The sequence below is a fragment of the Schistocerca piceifrons genome, chromosome 3 (genome assembly GCF_021461385.2).
Source record: "Schistocerca piceifrons isolate TAMUIC-IGC-003096 chromosome 3, iqSchPice1.1, whole genome shotgun sequence".
In the NCBI taxonomy this organism is placed as follows: Eukaryota; Metazoa; Arthropoda; class Insecta; order Orthoptera; family Acrididae; genus Schistocerca; species Schistocerca piceifrons.
In genome coordinates, this window is record NC_060140.1 from 183,663,755 (window position 1) to 183,681,697 (window position 17,943).

Genomic DNA, 17,943 nt, shown 5'->3' on the forward strand with positions numbered 1-17,943 from the left:
GTGGTTCATCTAATGGTTTATTCACCGGTTAGTGATGCTAATTGTGATGGTACATTAAGTGGCATATCTAATTGTTTATTCTCCAGTTTAACGAAACTTAATTCTGATGAAAACCACCGAAATAAAATTTGTTATCTGTTATTGCACTAGATTTCAATTTATAATTTTATGTAAAGTAGAATCACTTGTGTGTTCCACTAGGTATTGTTCGACTTTACTTACCTCTATAATAATCTGTAAAATCACAAGTATTGTCAGCAATCTAGTCATGCAGCGTAACGTTTAATTTATCGCGCTCCCCGATTTTTCTGGATCACGGATTTCGTAGGAAGTTGCCGACTGGATTTAATCAATACTTTTTATTCTTGAGCTAAACGAATTGTAAGAGGACACTGAAAAGGGGGAAGTAGGAGCAGTGAGTCTGTGGGCGGCGAACTTCGGAACGTTCAACGAAATATCACTACATTCTCCGTTCAAAACATTTTGAGGCAGATTTTATGCCAGGCGTAAAAACTACATCAGCGCAGTAATTGCGGCGGCAGCTTCAACCAACAACTCTCACCAGCAGATGCGCATTCGACCAGAAAGTTGTGAGCAGGAAGTACTAAGTAGTGGAGGTGTAGCCATAGAGTATCAACGTTGTCGTGCAACAAATATCAGTGGAGCAATACCAACATCTAAATCAAGTGTTCGTGATATTTTCTATAACGTTTTGACGAATAGAAAAAGTACGTGCAGAGTTTAACCTGCCCCCTTGGTACTCGATCGAAAAGAACAAGCCGTGGATGCCTGCCGCGACTTGATTGAAATTCATAGCTAGGACAATTCTTTTCTGGCAAAAATCATCACGGGTGACGAGACATGGTGTTAACAATACGAACCTGCCACAAAATACACAAATTCACATGAAGGTGGTGGTGGTGGTTAGTGTTTAACGTCCCGTCGACAACGAGGTCCGGAGCGCATGCTCGGGTTGGGGAAGGATTGGGAAGGAAATCGGCCGTGCCCTTTCAAAGGAACCATCCCGGCATTTGCCTGAAACGATTTAGGGAAATCACGGAAAACCTAAATCAGAATGGCTGGAGACGGGATTGAACCGTCGACCTCCCGAATGCGAGTCCAGTGTTTCACATGAAGGATCAGTGCTTTGACGGTGGGAGGTAACCGACATTCTAGACAACGCGACGCGCGACTTGTGAACAACGTCGAAAGAAGGACTTTACTGATAATTTTTCCTGTTTACATGAACGTTCTGTGCGTTGTACTCAAATGGAGGGGGAGGGATAGTATGTAGAAGCATTTAAACCAGTATTTTAATATCTCTCTCTCTCTCTCTCTCTCTCTCTCTCGGTAGGGCTATATGTAGGGGTTGTACTAAGACAAATATTCTCCGAAACGGTTAGTTCTCGTGTGTGCTGTAGTAGCAACAACGCACAACAGCTGTAATCTCGAAATGTACTGAAGCTGTTTTTCTCTTCACTCAGATCTGGCTACTTGTACGCTGACTAATTGACAACGATGCTTGTTTTAAGTGCCGAAATTGTGTTGTAACCGGCCGCGGTGGCCGTGCGGTTCTAGGCGCTTCAGTCTGGAACCACGAGACTATTACGGTCGCAGGTTCGAATCCTGTCTCGGGCATGGATGTGTGTGATGTCCTTTGGTTAGTTAGGTTTAAGTGGTTCTAAGATCTATGGGACTGATGACCTCAGATGTTATGTCCCATAGTGCTCAGAGCCATTGTGTTGTAAGATGACGCTGATGTAAGCTCGATGTTTCTAAGAAGGCGTTGATCTTAAATTAGTATATTGTACCTCTATTTCTTTTTGTATTGGCGGCTGCAGCCGGTTTCTCTGGGCAACACATGGTTTTTGATGTTTTATTTCAACCTTCGGTTGCAAGTTTATATTAAAAAAAATAAAACAACTTATGCGCTAAGATTGTATTTTATCGCCCGCCTTAATTTTGCCAGTGTTCGACGACACCTCTCTGAGTTAGTTGTTGTGGCACTTTTATGGAAATAACGAGAATGAATCCCTTGGTGTCCCAAAACACAGTAGCCTTGATCTTTCTCACTGACAGCGTTTGCAAACACTTTGTCGGTTACTTGGGAGACTTCGTGTATCCCAGTTCCATCGACTGGCTTTTTGTTTCACAGCTGGCATGCGTCACCCAAGTCTCGTCGCCAGTTACGATACGATCGATAACTTTGTTAGCTCTATTTTCGTAATCTTTGAGGATGATCGAGTGCTGCAGCCAGTCTCTTGTTTTTTTGTGGGCTTCCGTTAGGATTTTGGGAACCCACCTAGCACAAAATTATTGGTAACCAAGCACGTCCGCCACAATTTCGTACACAGATTTGGAGAAAATGTTGCGATAGATGCGTAATTGTCAAACGAAGATTTTCACGAATTTTGTCGTTGATTTGTATCACCTGTTCGTCTGTAAAAAGGCTAGGCCAACCACTGCGGTCCGCATCGTGAACACTGGTAGGCCATTGCTAAAATTAGTGTACCCTACGTCACTCAGCTTTCACTCACTACGCCTTTTCTGTACACGTCACAAAGGTCTCATTTAATTTCATTTGGTTTGCAGATTATTTGCCAACAAAAACTCAATCATACATACGCACGTCGCAAGTATTAGGATGTTATATTGCAGCGCATATTTTAACACGTCACAGAAAGCAAAGTAGCAGAGTTACAGACTACAAACTACCACCAGTGGATGCTGAATGTAGGGACGTTATGGCACCAAGACGGAGGCTGTAGCCCCGCCAACCTCTGCGATGGACCAAAATGTCTATTACTTTCTGGATAGCCCTCGTAATCGGACAGATGGAAAAATAGACTTTCTGTACAAAGTGTAAAGAATTTATTGATCGCCAGTTATAACTATAAAGATATCGCTAGTTTTAAATACCGTGATAATATTTCAACCATGAAAGGGTTACTTAAGAAACTTCTTGGAAGCGAGAAATACGATTTTTTTAAAAAAAGTAAGCGATACAGATTGTTTGTACTCCGCCCCCACTTATCTTATTTGGAACTGTGGCAACCGCACACTTCAGTGACCACTAATCTTAACAGATATGTGAGAGAAAAGAGGGCTTAGTATCTTTAAAGTTAAAAGTAAGTGAGCATCGTTGTGCATGCTCATTTTCTTAATTAGGAATACAGTGAGAGAGGTTGGCCCTAGTGTGGTAACAAGAGAATTGTCGTAAGTCTATTCGTGTACTTCACAGAATGTTGGTGCCCAAGGATTGAGAAAACTTGTGGATAGGAAGTTGGTGGCGCTGCAGAGATTTTCGCCGAAACAATTCCTCGTGTGTGCAGCATCTCCTTGCGCACGAGCCGGCACACAAAGGAGAGCTGAGGCCAGGTGCGGCTGCGCTGAGCGATAAGCCCGCAGTATCGGGTTGTCGACTCGGCGGCCAGCCTGTGGGGAGGCTGCGAGATAGCGCCCTGGAAAAGTCATAATGATAGCGCCATTTTCAGCCTCCCCTAAGGCGCGCCCGAAGCTGCGCGCAATATGAGTGTATAGACTGAGCCGCTGCACAATAAAATATGCATGAGGCCCAGATGTGCTTAAAATGAAGTTTCGCGTAGGAGCGGGAGGAGGAGGAGGAGGAGGCTGAGGCGGTGCTCCGAGACGGAGCGAGATGAAAAAGAAGGCAGGGAGAAATGAAAGAAGGGGGTGAAAAAGAGACGGCGATGAGCGGCGTAAGACGAGGGGCATAGGGAGGGAGAGGGCGGCAGAGAGAGAGAGAGAGAGAGAGAGAGAGAGAGAGAGAGAGAGAGAGAGGGGGGGGGGGACGTGTTTTATAATATAGTAAGGAATGGCAGGCCGGCAGCGCCGTATATGAGCGAGCCGCGCTACTGATAGGCAATATAGCGAGCGCCCGGCTCCTGTTTCAGAGGACTACCGCCGTAGCTGCGGCGCCGGCGCTGTGGGTGACGTCACGGCGCGCCACTGTGTACTCGTGAAACTGAGTACTCACAGCCGCTATCACTCGAGTAGTTTCGCACGGTCGCTACCGGATTTTCTGTGTGCACACATTTCAAAGCTAGATTTAACTACATGCCTTCTGTCGCGATGTATCTTAGCGGTGGAAACACCGACGCGAGACGCTATTTTTGCCGCAAACTGACATTTTGAGACCGTGACTGTGTACAAAATACTAGAGGAGAAAACAACAATGAGCCACTTATAAAAATGCTATTTAGTCACATGAGTAATTCCGTTTCGAATCGAGAGGTTCATCACCAGACGGTTATTCAAGTAAAGATAAACATTTGATGTTGTTTACAATCGTTTTCGCACGTTTAAGTTGCATCTTTTAGTGTGTATCTGTACAGAAGGTGTTCATAAATTAATACTGTGACTACGCGGAAATGAAGTCATCTGAGATACCCTAAAATACTGAGGAAATAGATTTAAATAAGGAAGAAAGATAGATATAATCAAGGAAGAAAGATAGATCTAAACAAGGAAGAAAGATAGATCTAAACAAGGAAGAAATATTACGCATTTAGTTAGGAAACTAGGTGTTGATCACCAATGCCTCACAAATAAGATTTATAATCACACAACAAAAAATGGTTACTTGTAATGCTCAGTCGTATGGTACAGGGAGCTGTTACAGAAAGCCCCAGAGTAGTTTTACTTTTTTCCTCCATGTGGCGAAAAATTCCTTGGGGTGCTAGTGGCCTGTAACGAAAACACGATGTGAGATCGTACCTAATACCCACTGAAAACAGTGTAAAGAAATTATTAAAGTGAAATTCTTCTAGTTTGTTATCTTAGATCTTAGTATACACCCGTTCATGAAGCACAACTTCGTGCTGTGTGTGTGTGTGTGTGTGTGGTACTTTACAAAATGTGCGAACACATATATTAAAAAAGTGCTAGTCTTCACTGCTGCATGACACACTTGCGGTCAGTATCGCAACGTAATGAAACGGGTTTTCGACGTACGTAACATAGAACTAAAACAGTTTCGCTTTAATGTTTACATAGTTTTCAACAGTTTTTAGGTACAATTCCATTAAAATAGGCCGTTTCTCATAGCGTGTATAGGTTATGGGGCATCACCATCCCAAGGCATTTTCTCCACATGGGGGGAATAAAAAATGAAAACAAATGTAAACAACATAAAATATCTTAAACAGCCTTCTGTTGATGAACCTGTCGGTTCGAAACCACTAACGGTACCATTTATGCGGAAAAATAGCGTTATTAAAAATGTATTGTTGTTGCTTACTCCTCCCGAAGAATTCGGCTAGAATGGGAATCGCGTGTAGGGGAGCCTAGTTGTGCGGGAATGTTCTTTGTAAAGAGTTTTTTTCCCTCTTAGGGAATAATATTAGCAGTTGTCAACGTTTACAGCACTAGAAACAGTAGCAATTAAATTTCTTATTAATAATAAATTCTTAATAAATTCGGCGATACTGCATTGAGTACCTGACTTGTCTTGCTGCGCATATGTAGATAACTATACCACAGGCAAACAGTGAAGTTCGAAAATTTCTTTTAGTCTGCCTCGTTTCTATTCAAGTGAATTTACAGCTGCGTATTTACATATATGCAACCCAGGCCTTGTGGCACTGAATACCTTTATTTATAATAAACTCTTTAACAAGTCGACAAGTATTGCATTGATGAAGTGGATTTCTGATTTGCCTTGCAGTGTGTATGATAGTAACTATATCACTAGCGACAGTGAAGTGCGATATGACATTTTGTCCTAGCTCGTTAATATCGTTGCTTTTTCATTGATTTCTAAATGAATGTTTGTTTGTCGGTGTTACGTGCATGATTGCACTTGACGATATATGAGTCAGTCAAGTGAAGCTAGCAGGCAGATGCAAAACTAAAACTCCATTAGCAGAAAAAAAATATTGCCGTTCGATGAAAGTACCATTCAAACCATGTATACTATCCGAAATAAGGCTACTAAACGTCTGACCTGAGAGTGGTAAATTTGGGGAATATAATCTTCTGCCAATTTGGCAGTGGCAAATCGGTGGTGTGTAGTCAGGTGTTTAGTAGCAGCATTTCTAGCAATATCAATACGTGGAATGATTCTTTTGCGTGACCGGAGGTTTTGTATCTGTTGCTGAAATTTTAGTTTAACACTTTTCGGCAAGTTTTCAGGAGTGCAGCGCAGTGTGGCTCGGTTTAGCGTAGACCTATATTGCATAAATACGTGAAATATGAAATACAATGAAAACGAAGATCACAATCAGTATTCCTCAGTCGTGTCTTATTCCAGATCTGAATGCCGTTCATCAGAGCATTTTGCGCCGGCCGGGCCACTCACTAGTAAATAAGAGATGGGAAGGAGAGAAGATTTATTGTGTTGGTATTCCGGGGTGAGAGCGGTCCTGGAACCATGGTTTGCCATTGACTCTGATCGTGTCCACTTCACACAACTGGGAAACCGTATTTCGCAAACTGTTCCTACACCCGCTGAGAACATTGTGAGTAAAACCGAGTTCTGTTCTAATCGATATTCCTCGTCGTAAAAAATTCAAAAGAATACCTGTATATTCTCACAGCTGCAGAGAATGTGGACCCGCATTCACAATGAACTGGTCTGTGAGAAGTTATCTTGGGGCAACAAGATAAACTTGACAAAGAACTCCCTGTATCATAGACGACCTAATGGGACGTGTCACAATGACAGCAGTGTTGTTAAGGAGATACTGATTACCACGCGGCTCTTCCACGAGCTGTATTACTATGGAGGTGTTTCCGCTGTCCGATACGATTCGGAAAGTTTCCGCTTCTCAGTAAATACGTACGCTCTGGTCTGCAGAAGACAACGCTGATTAGGGCGTATATTACGTGCGATTCTCGCGCATTGCGTATAAGATGGTAGTTTTAGTATTATTTCCTTAGTTTGCGTATCTAACTTCTGAAATATCGTAGTAAAAGCACAAAGCAAGTTCATTGCTTTACTAGTGTGTGGATCTGATGCAGTGTGTTATATTAGGTGTGATACGGAGTATTTATAGGTTTTAGCTCCAGAGAACGTTGACTGATTTTCTTGCAGTCATATTCTTCCGGGAACTACGAAACTATGACCAAGGAATTTATTTTAATGGCGCTAATACCTATTTACATTGCAGATAAGCTTATCTGCACATAATGGAAGTAATTTGAAATGATTCGTCGCTTGATAAAGCTGTAGGATGTCATTACGACGTTTGTAAGCACTTCGAATAGCCACCTTTATTACAAAAGACCGACATTTGTTTGACATATCTTCACACCTCCGCTTTCATCGGGACTAATTTAACATTTTCTACGCTCTATAGCCGCTCGTCTAATACGCAGTTGGCCAGCATCGCGCGGTTGTTTGTTCAAAGAAACCAACCCGCGTTTATAGACCATTGTCTTATTCCAGGAATGAGGGCGTAGCTGCCTGTTTTATCCTTCAATTAACTCTTTCAATAGCAGTTATCAGTCGGAGAAGCGAATGCGGCGGGGAAAAGCGTGTCAACAGGTGGGCTTCGCAGGTTTCGCCGGAGAAGAGAGACTCCACACGATGTGACGTCTAGCATATTTTGAGAATCGAGAATGAGTTGACTACAAATTGGGTACATTCGATCTGTAAGTGTGTTAGGCACTTTTGTTTATAAACAGTTGGAGATAAGGGCTTATCACGCGTGTTGAGTGGTGTCGGCAGCTGTATTTTTTGACAGTATAGAAGGAGAGAGACGTAAAAACAGGCTGAGAATTTTCCGAGTGGAAGATTCGGCGTCGAATGGTTTCGAACGTGAGAGGCGAGGGAACCAAAATAAACATATACGAGGACGCTCCCGAGGCCATTGTTCGGAAATGGCATCACTATTTCGCGATGTCCTCGCACCGACTCGCGATGGGCAAAAAATTGTGGGCGATCTGCTAGCGGGGTTTTTTGCAGGTGGCCGGGAAGAGGCTTGTTATTGCCGGTGTGGGGCCAGATCTCCGTACTGCCGGCCTGGACGTGCGGAGCGTTCCTAGTCGCGCCGAGCCCATTGTTCTGTACTCCGCGTGGAACGTCGCGCAGTCGATCAATCGTCATCACGCACGTCGCTACACGTCGACAGCCTCCCTAATAATTAAGAAATATTTCAGGGATAAAAAAGAGCCGCTCGGGTTATTTTCCAGCGCCGGGAAAAATTCACGTTGTCACTGGCATCTGGGTGGAGTTGGTCGGGTGAGTGATGTTTTCTACACCCACTGCAGAGTAAGGAATTTCTGAGCCCACCGCAGTTATCCCTAGGTGAAAATCATTTTCCCAGTTTATCAGCCACCGCTGTAGAGGTTTTAGTTTCTTAGGCACTCTCCACAAGAACCAGTTGCAAGATTCACGACCCAGGACGGTGGCTGTTTTGAAAATATCAGTTGGTTGGCCGATGATTTCGGCCATGGCAGATGATGAGACTCGACGATCTCATTTCATCCATCGGCTATATACAATTATCTGGACATTAAAAATATCGTTCGGTAGGTAAGACGCGGACATCAGAGAAGTATCTCGGCAAAGACACCTTAATTTAACGGACGAATATATATTGTTTTCAGTTCGAAAATCAGTCGAGAGTGTGACTCCTTAGAAACCCTCACGCGAAATATCGATCTATTAAAATCACTTTTCTCCTTCGTCAGGTACATAAATCTGTCAAAGCACTCCGTATAATTACGTAATTAATGTCAACTATGTTGCCTATGTCATAACATTTTCTTTTGTCACTTGTTTACTCTGCTCTAGAAAGCTGGATATACTTAGAGGCCAAGAACAATACTTTGCCTAGTTGAATACTGAGAGATAGTTTTATATGAATGTATTTTGACGCTCCATACCTGACCATAAATTAGCTTTTGATGTGTAATTTCTCAGAATAATTATGTGTCAGAAGTTGACTGAACTGTGTCAAAACTACTCTGCCTATGTTCCTAACATCGTTCATTTTTTACTTTTCCTATACTACTCCTCTCTGCTTCTCCTCAGGCTTATACCTTTTTTTCTTATGTCATATTTCGTTAGATAAGTATCTACATCTTCATACATACTCCGTAAGCCGCAGTACGGTGTATGGCGGAGGGTATCTTGTACAACGACTAGTCACTTTATTTCCTGTTTCACTCGCAGATAGAGCGAGGAAGAAGCGACTGTTTGTATACCTCCACATGAGCCCTAGTTTCTCTTAACTTCGTAGTCCTCACGCGAATGCTTACGCGAAATGTACGTTGGTGGCAGCAGAATCGGTCTGCAATCAGCTTCAGATGCACTGCGTTCAATTACGGATTTTACATTTTCTTCGTTTCTCACGTCTTGTTTCCTTATGTCTTACAATGCAACCCTGGGCGTGTTCCGAGGCAGAATGTAGACTATTTTCCTCCTCCTCCTCCTCCTACCATTATCACTACTACAACACTTCACCTTTTACCCTTTTTCCCATTCTTTTCCCTCACTATTTGCCATCAACATTATTTTGTATGAGACGATGCTTCGTGAACGTAATATTTTTTCCATCATACGAGGTGGCTTAGGAAAGTAATGACACTGATTTTTTATCTTTCAACGGTTTTTTTTTTTTTTTTTTTTTTTTTTTTTTTTTTTTTTTTTTTTTTTTTTTTTTTTTTGTAGCAGCGCTCAAAGGCTTGAACTGGTAGGAACTTTAACATGTTAGTCACATGCTTATGACTGTTCTTCAGAGTCACAAAATGACATCCTTTTAAGACATTTTTCAGTCTCGGGGAAAGAGTCACATGGATTAAGATGATGAGAATTAGAGAGGCTGCGGAACAATACGAATGCCTCTTGAGGTCAAAAATTATGTGATGGGACTGGCCGTGTGTGATGGGACGTTGTCGTGAAGCAGCATCCACTTGTGTGCAATGTCTGGTCTCAGCCGATTCGACCTTTTTCTGACCGTTTCAAGGTTTCCCATTACTCTTATTGTTCTATGTCGTTCTGATCTCAGAAGAGCACGCACACGTTCGAAGTTTTCGACTTATGTTGAAGTTGAGGCTCTCCCCGAGAGAGATTCATCTTCAGAATGTTCTGTGGCTTCTTAAACTGATTTGTGTCAGCGAAAAACTTGTGCTCTTGATCAGGAATGTTCCCCATTGGCCTGTTTCAACTTCTCGAAGGTCACACTCACGGATTCCCCAAGTTAGAACTTGATGGCATAACGCTGCTCTAAATTCCGCTGTTCTATTTTCGTAACACATAACAAAAACACAACTTCACTGATGGCGCTTTTAAAAAATCACGTCATGGCCGTATGGAGCTGAAACTCGGCCTGGACATATGGGAGGGATGAAAACAGCGGTGTAAACAAGCAGAAGAACACAGTGTTGCCAGATCGATCCTCCGGCTGAAGTGGCCGTGCGGTTCTAGGCGGTGCTGTCTGGAACAGCGAGACCGCTACGGTCGCAGGTTCGAATCCTGTCTCGGGCACGGATGTGTGTCATTTCCTTAGGTTAGTTAGGGTTAACTAGTTCTAAGTTCTAGTGGACTAATGACCTCAGAAGTTGAGTCCCATAGTGCTCAGAGCCATTTGAACCATTTTGAACCAGATCGATCCAAGTGTTGTCAGCCACATTCTCTCACACACCTCGTATAATGCGACCAGACCTGCTCCAGGGACCGAGCGAGGTGGCGCAGTGGTTAGCACTGTGGACTCGCATTCGGGAGGACGGCGGTTCAATCCCGCGTCCGGCCACCTTGGTTTAGGTTTTCCGTGATTTCCCTAAATCGCATCAGGCAAATGCTGGGATAGTTCCTGTGAAAGGGCACGGCCGACTTCCTTCCCTAGTCCGATGAGACCGATAACCTTGCAGTTTGGCCTCCCTCCCCTCCCCCCCAAATCAACCCAACCCAAACCTGCTCCAGAAATCTTAAAGAACTTTCTGAAAAGTGTATGGAAGACATCAGGTTTCCCGTATTTAATGTGACGTTATCTTACGAAGTACTGTTGCATGGAGGCGATCTCGCAGCTTAATTATCTGAAACTTAATAGCTGCATTTAGCTGTGCGGCGCTCCATTGTTAATGTGTGCGGTGCTGCCCCTGTTGCAGACTGGGACCCGCGACTGCCGCGACAGCCGTGTCAGCATGTGATGGTTGAGGACGCCGCCCCCGCCGCCCAGCCATGCCCAGCCCAGCCGCCGCATCAGCAGCGCAGCCAGCAGCCGCCATCAACAGTAGCAGCTCAGTCCCGGGGGCGGCGTCTCTAGAGCTCGACCAGCAGGACCAGGACCAGGACGGCAGCAGCTCGAGCAGTTCGAGCAGCAGCAGCAGCAGCTCCTCCAGCAGTAGCAGCAGCAGTTCCAGCACCAGCATGAGCCCCGAGGAGGAGGCGTCGGCGTCGCCGCCGGCCGCCCCCGCGGTGATCGCGGGCGGCGGCGACTCCGCATCTGCGAGCCGCGTCGCCTCGCCGCCCACCGCCAGCAAGTTCCTACACGACGACCAGGCGGCGGCCATCGCCGGCGCCAAGGTCGACACGGGCGGCATGGCGAGCGCGGCCGGGGCCGGGGGCGGCGCCGGTGACCAGACGTCCGCCCCCGGCGCCGTGCACGCGCAGCAGCCGCCGCCGCCGTCGTCGCACGGCGCTTCGGACGACTCGTGCGCCACCAGCGACGTGGAGAAGTTCGACGGCAAGATCGTGTACAACCCGGACGGCTCGGCGTACATCATCGAGGACAGCGAACTTAGCGAGGAGGACGCCGTCGACCTGCCCATCGGCGACGGCTGCATCGTGGACGGGCGCGGCGTCAGCCTGTCTCAGTTCCAGGTCTTCCCGCAGATCGCCAACGCCTTCTACGTGTCGCGCAACGCGTCTTTCTACAGCGCGCTGTACGGCGGCGCGGGGGCGGCTCCCGGCGGCGACGGCGGCAGGGGCGCCTCGGCGGGCGTCCAGCCGGCCGCCACCGCCGCTGGCTACGGGCTGCTCCCGGACAAGAAGATAGTTCCTGAGATCCCGATCATGCACAGCTACCGCGTCTACACCGTGCGCGACGCGTCGGGCAAGAATGCCCCGGCGTCTGGCGGCGGCGGCGACGCCGAAGACAAGTGCGCCAAGGGCGGCGACGCGGCCCAGCAGGACCGTGCCGACGCCAAGCAGGACAAGTACTCCGGCAAAGATTGTTCCTCAGTTCCTGTCAAGCCCATCCTCATGTGCTTCATATGCAAACTCTCCTTCGGCTACGCCAAGTCGTTCGTGGCGCACGCGATGGGCGATCACAACGTGTCCTTGCTGGAGGACGAGAAGGACATTCTCGGGCACAAGAACGCGTCGGCGATCATTCAGTGCGTGGGGAAGAACAAGGAGCCGCTGGTGTCGTTCCTGGAACCGCTGTCGGCCCCCGTGCCGGCGGTGATCGCCTCCGACAAGCGCGCCGACCCGCCAACCTCTCAGCAACAGCACCAGACTCCGCAGCTTGTTCCTAAAGACCCGAAGCTCCTTTTTCCGGACGGCGGGTCGCGCTCTTCTCCCTCGGGAGGCAACTGTGATGACAAGAGTGGCTACGGTAGTAGTGAGATAGTGCGAGGACACTCTGAGGTGGCGGAGAGCCTAGTTGTTCACCGCCGCGATGCGGACATTAACTCCTCTCCTCTGGCGAGAGCTAACGTCCAGAATCTTCATGTTCCTGAGACTCCGGTCTCCCTACCTCAAAACGGTAGTTCTAGTAATAATAATGTTAACAATAATAGTATTAGTATAAGTAGTAGTAGTAATCTCAGCAACAGTAACAGTGTTGTCGGCACCAACGGAAGGATAGGCGCGAGCGCCAACAATGTGATGGACCTGACACGCAAGAGCCCTATTTCGGCGTCCGCGGCGACGACCGGCAGCGCGTCTCCCGGGGCCAGCCCCTCGCCGGGTTCGACCCTGAGCCCGCTGCTGCAGTCGTACCAACAGCACCACCACCACCAACAGCCGCACCAGCCGCCACCCAGCTTCCTCTCCGGCACGACGATCGGCGTCTGCCCAGAGCACATGGCGGGCAGACCCAGTGGCGCCGACTGCGCCAAGTGCGAACTCATCCTGGCCTCGTCGCGCGGACTGGGCGCCGCTGCCGTCGGCGTCTTGGGCGCCGGCGTCCCCGGCATGCACTCGCGCAACTCCTGTAAGACCCTCAAGTGCCCCAAGTGCAACTGGCACTACAAGTACCAGGAGACGCTGGAGATCCACATGAAGGAGAAGCACCCGGAGACGGAGACGTCGTGCATCTACTGCATCGCGGGACAGCCGCACCCGCGGCTGGCCCGCGGAGAGACCTACACTTGCGGGTACAAACCGTACCGCTGCGAAGTCTGCAACTACTCGACCACGACCAAAGGGAATCTCAGCATACACATGCAGTCGGACAAGCACCTGAACAACATGCAGGAGCTGCAGAATGGCGGCGTGGCGGCGGGCGCGGGAGACGGCCAGCACCACCAGCAGCAGACGCCGCCGCCCTCGGTGAAGCCGTTCAGTCCGCACCACCACCACCACCACCATCCGGCGTCGCAGCAGCAGCACCACAAGCCGAAGCCCACGTTCCGCTGCGACGTCTGCAACTACGAGACGAACGTGGCCCGCAACCTGCGGATCCACATGACGAGCGAGAAGCACACTCACAACATGATGGTGCTGCAACAGAACGTGAAGCACATGCAGACGCTGAGCGCGCTCCAGCACCAGCACGGCTCGGCGGCAGCTGCCGCCGCCGCCGGCGTCGAGTCGCTGCTGCACTTCCACCCGGGCCTCACCCTGCCGGGCGACAAGCCGCCCCCGCACACGGAGGCGGCGCTCGCCGACATGGCGTACAACCAAGCGCTGCTCATCCAGATGATGACGGGCGGCCAGCTGCCGCCGCACCTCGACCTCGCGCCGCACCTGGACGCCGGCCTCAACCCCGACACCATGGAGCCGCCGCCCGAGCCCGCAGACCCCAACCCTCAGCAACTCTTCCAGTGCTGTGTCTGCAACGCCTTCGCCACCGACTCTCTGGAGGCGCTGTCGCTGCACCTGTCCGCCGACCGCACCAAGATCCGCGAGCAGGAGATCCTCGCGGTGGTCGCCGGCCACTACGTCTGCAAGCTGTGCACCTACAAGACCAACCTGAAGGCCAACTTCCAGCTGCACTGCAAGACGGACAAACACCTGCAGCGGCTGCAGCACGTCAACCACGTGAAGGAGGGCGGCGCGCGCAACGAGTGGAAGCTGAAGTACTTGTCGTCGCCCGGCGGCGTCCAGGTGAGGTGTCACGCGTGCGACTACTACACCAACTCCGCGCACAAGCTGCAGCTGCACGCGGCCGGCCAGCGCCACGAGGCCTCGTGCCTGCTGTTCGTGCACCTCCGAGACACGGACGCCGGCTCGGGGCCCGGCGAGCGGCTCTACCACTGCGCCCTGTGCGGCTTCTCGGCGCGCGCCAAGCTGCCGCTGCTGCAGCACGTGCGCACGGTCAAGCACCTGCAGATGGAGCAACTCCACCAACTCCAGCGACGCTCCGAGGGCAAGGAACCCCACGCTGACATCTCGGAGGTGTTCCAGGTCATCGTGCAGCCGCAGTACGGCCAGCAGCAGCAGCAGCAGCAACCGGCGCTGCCGCCCACGCGCCACGACAGTCCACCTCAGGCGTCAGCTCTCGAATGTGGTAAGGGCAATTTCTTCTTTTCATTTTCTCTACAACCATTTTTTTTAAATTCTTTACAAACGAAACCAATATAATTATACAAAGTTAACCCACTTATTTCATTAGTGGGTCATAATACTTCTACATTTTATACTTAGTTTGCAGCTAGTTAGAGTTTTTGAGTGAGCTAAAGTTAATTTTAACATACAATGAGCATCTAATTTCTAATATGTACAGTTTATATCTAATTCCTATAACTAATTTCTATCGTCTGCAGTGTGCCAGTGAAAGATATAAACCTACTTTTAAATTGCCTTGCTCTTCGAGCTAATCCCGAAGAGCGTGCCCCTGGCACTGGTCAGGCCTCGATGTTAATTCGCTGCAGTTCCTAACGTAGTTTCCTAAAAACTAAGTCCTACAAACTAACTTATCCTACGTCATATTCAGTGCGTGTCATTATCGGTGGTGTTGGCTCCTACTCCCCCTAATCCTGCGCGTGGCGGATTCCAACTAAGATGAAAAGTCGTCCAGTCCACGCACAGGCGGCATGGGAATAGGGCTCTGGACGCAATCAGCGGTTGTTGTCTTGGTTATTTAGTTTATCTCTCTCAATTATTCAGTTAAAACTTTTCGCGATACCTCGTTAGCCAATGTGTTTAAGGTCTGGAAAGTTTCCTCTCGTCTAAGTAGTTGATGTGTGTCATAGTTTGGTAATCTGCCTCGTAGTGTGTTCGCAACATCATTGAAGAGGGGGCTTTCGTAAACTACATGGTCGGGCGTACCCTCCGGTACCCCACCCGTCACACGCTGGTGTAGCCCTCTTCCCAAATCGACATAAGTATGTCGGGTAGGGTCAATGGCCAGTGAGAAAATGGATCAGTCCTCGTGTGGGCTCAAAGTATTTCAGTTCCAAGCGTTCCCTTACATCAGGTATGAACTGGAAAGTTCTACTTCCAGCCTCCCAAGACTCCAGCCAAACCATTTCCATCATGAGATCACTATATCTAAACGCTAGTCTCTAGCCGGCCGGGGTGGCCGAGCGGTTCTAGGCAGTCTGGAACCGCGCGACCGCTACGGTTGCAGGTTCGAATCCTGCCTCGGGCATGGATGTGTGTGATGTCCTTAGGTCACTTAGGTTTAAGTAGTTATGAGTTCTGGGGGACTGATGACGTCAGTTAGTGCTCAGAGCCATTTTTGTTAGTCTCTACCTCGATCAAAATAACAATGTGTGGGAGCAGACGACGTGGTCGATTCACGTTTATGTGCGCAAGCAATAGGGTTGCTGCATCAGTAGCTGGGTGGTAAAGTTCAGGATACATACACTCGCTGCCCTCTGACGTGCAGTATTAAGTTTCCTTAACATGCTAATACTACTGTCCACTGTGCACTTTACGACTAGTCCAGGACACTGTCGCATGAAATAAACACGCCACATAGAGAGAAAAAATGCGTACAAAAAATGTTCAAATGTGTGTGAAACCTTATGGGACTTAACTGCTAAGGTCATCAGTCCCTAAGCTTATACACCACTTAACCTAAATTATCCTAAGGACAAACACACACACACACACACACACACACACACCCATGCCCGAGGGAGGACTCGAACCTCCGCCGGGACCAGCCGCTCAGACCATGACTGCAGCGCCTTAGACCGCTCGGTTAACCCCGCACGGCAAAAGTGCGTACAAATGCAAGCGTAGGCTTCCGCTGCCATTGTCACAGTCAATAAAATTACTCTGGGCTGTGATCGCATAGTTATTGTTTTAAAACACCCGACGTTTCGACCACTGTTGCAAGTGGCCTCCTCAGAGTGTTTCTTTTGTTGACTTCTGAATGAGAAAAGTTTCGTTCTTGTATACTGGTGCAAGAGGCTGGTATCGAACTGCGGTAGTCTATTGAGGATGAGGACGAGGGGTGTTAGACGTCCTTTATTCCTGTTTTCATTATTTCTTTTCATTGGTGATTAGTGTTTGCTTCACTATTTTCACAATGAAAAGATAATGAAAACACCAACGAACTAGCTGTCAGACACTTTCTTGCTGAGATCGAGGTCTAAATTTGCGTGTTGATCCAAGAACAACACAAGCCAACGAAAAGAATATTTGATGACTAACAGTGTAATCATATGGTTTTTTTTTTTTTTTTTTTTTTTTTTTTTTTTTTTTTTTTTTTTTTTTTTTTTTTTGACGCTCATTACTTGTCTGTTTGATTTTTTTCTTAATCTGTACATATTTATCAGAGTACGAACCAGAAAACTCCATTAGAGCTCGGATTGGGTAATGGTAGGGGAAAGAAATCGGCTGCACTCTTCCAAACGAACCGACACAGCTTTTGCCTTAAGGGGGGTAGGACGTCAAACGGACCGACTTGGAGCAGGAGAGGCACCACAGGACATTTTATTTTCTGCTGTCTATACTTTTACAAATAAATTCATAAACCTTTGTCAGAATGACCAGGAAGGATTCAGGATTCACACTCATAGCAGTGGAATTGCAAAAACGTAACAATATATATATATTTTTTTTAAGATATGAAATTTCATCAATTTTTCAATTACTGTTGGCAGTATTTGTTGCTATAGGTACATTTTTCTTCACAAGTAAGAGAGATTCTTTGATGAATTTTGCACAGCATACAAACCATACTTACAGGTGTAAGGAAATTCTAGAATTTTCCAAATCTATTAAAAACTGTGGTAAAAATTAAGATAATTAACTACAAAATTTGATTTTTTTCTAAACGTAAAGTTAAAAACGTAACAGCTCATTCATTTTTTCATAAATTAAATATATTCTAGAGTATCAGACGCCTGTGAGTATGGTTTGTATGCTGTGCAAAATTCATCGAGCAGTCTCTCTTATTTATGAAGAAAAGTGTACCTATAGCAACAAATGCAGCCAATAGTAACTGAAAAAAATATGAAATTTCACACGTAAAATAAATTATTTTGTTATATTTTCGAACTTCCGCTGCTACAAGTGTGAATCCTTCCTGGTCGTGCTGACAAAGTTTTATGAATTTACTTGTAAAAGTATAGGCAGTGGAAATTAAAATGTCCTGTGGTGCCTCTCCTGCTCCAAGTCGGCCCGTTTGACGTCCTACCCCCCTTAACCGATTCGGGGAAAACACGGAGAACCTAATATCCGGATGAGGTTGAACCAGTGTCCTCCTGCATACGTGACCAGTTTCTTACCACAGTGGCAAATCGTTCGGTGAAGTATAAATTGAAACCTCCTTGTCACATGTAACTTTGTGCCCAATGACTTATATTTCCTTTTTCTCTTCTCATCTTGTATACCTTTTTGTCCGCTAATTAGCC

The 17,943-nt window shown here is 47.4% G+C and overlaps 1 protein-coding gene across 1 annotated transcript in view; it reads left to right on the forward strand.

Moving 5' to 3' along the window:
* Positions 1-17,943, forward strand: part of LOC124790121 (zinc finger homeobox protein 3) — a 111,218-nt gene that overhangs the window by 50,300 nt on the left and 42,975 nt on the right. Inside the window, exon 2 of the mRNA XM_047257694.1 lies at positions 11,074-14,642. Within this exon, the coding sequence (XP_047113650.1) occupies positions 11,147-14,642 (3,496 nt within the window). The 5' untranslated portion in view covers positions 11,074-11,146. The remainder of the gene's footprint in view (positions 1-11,073; positions 14,643-17,943) is intronic.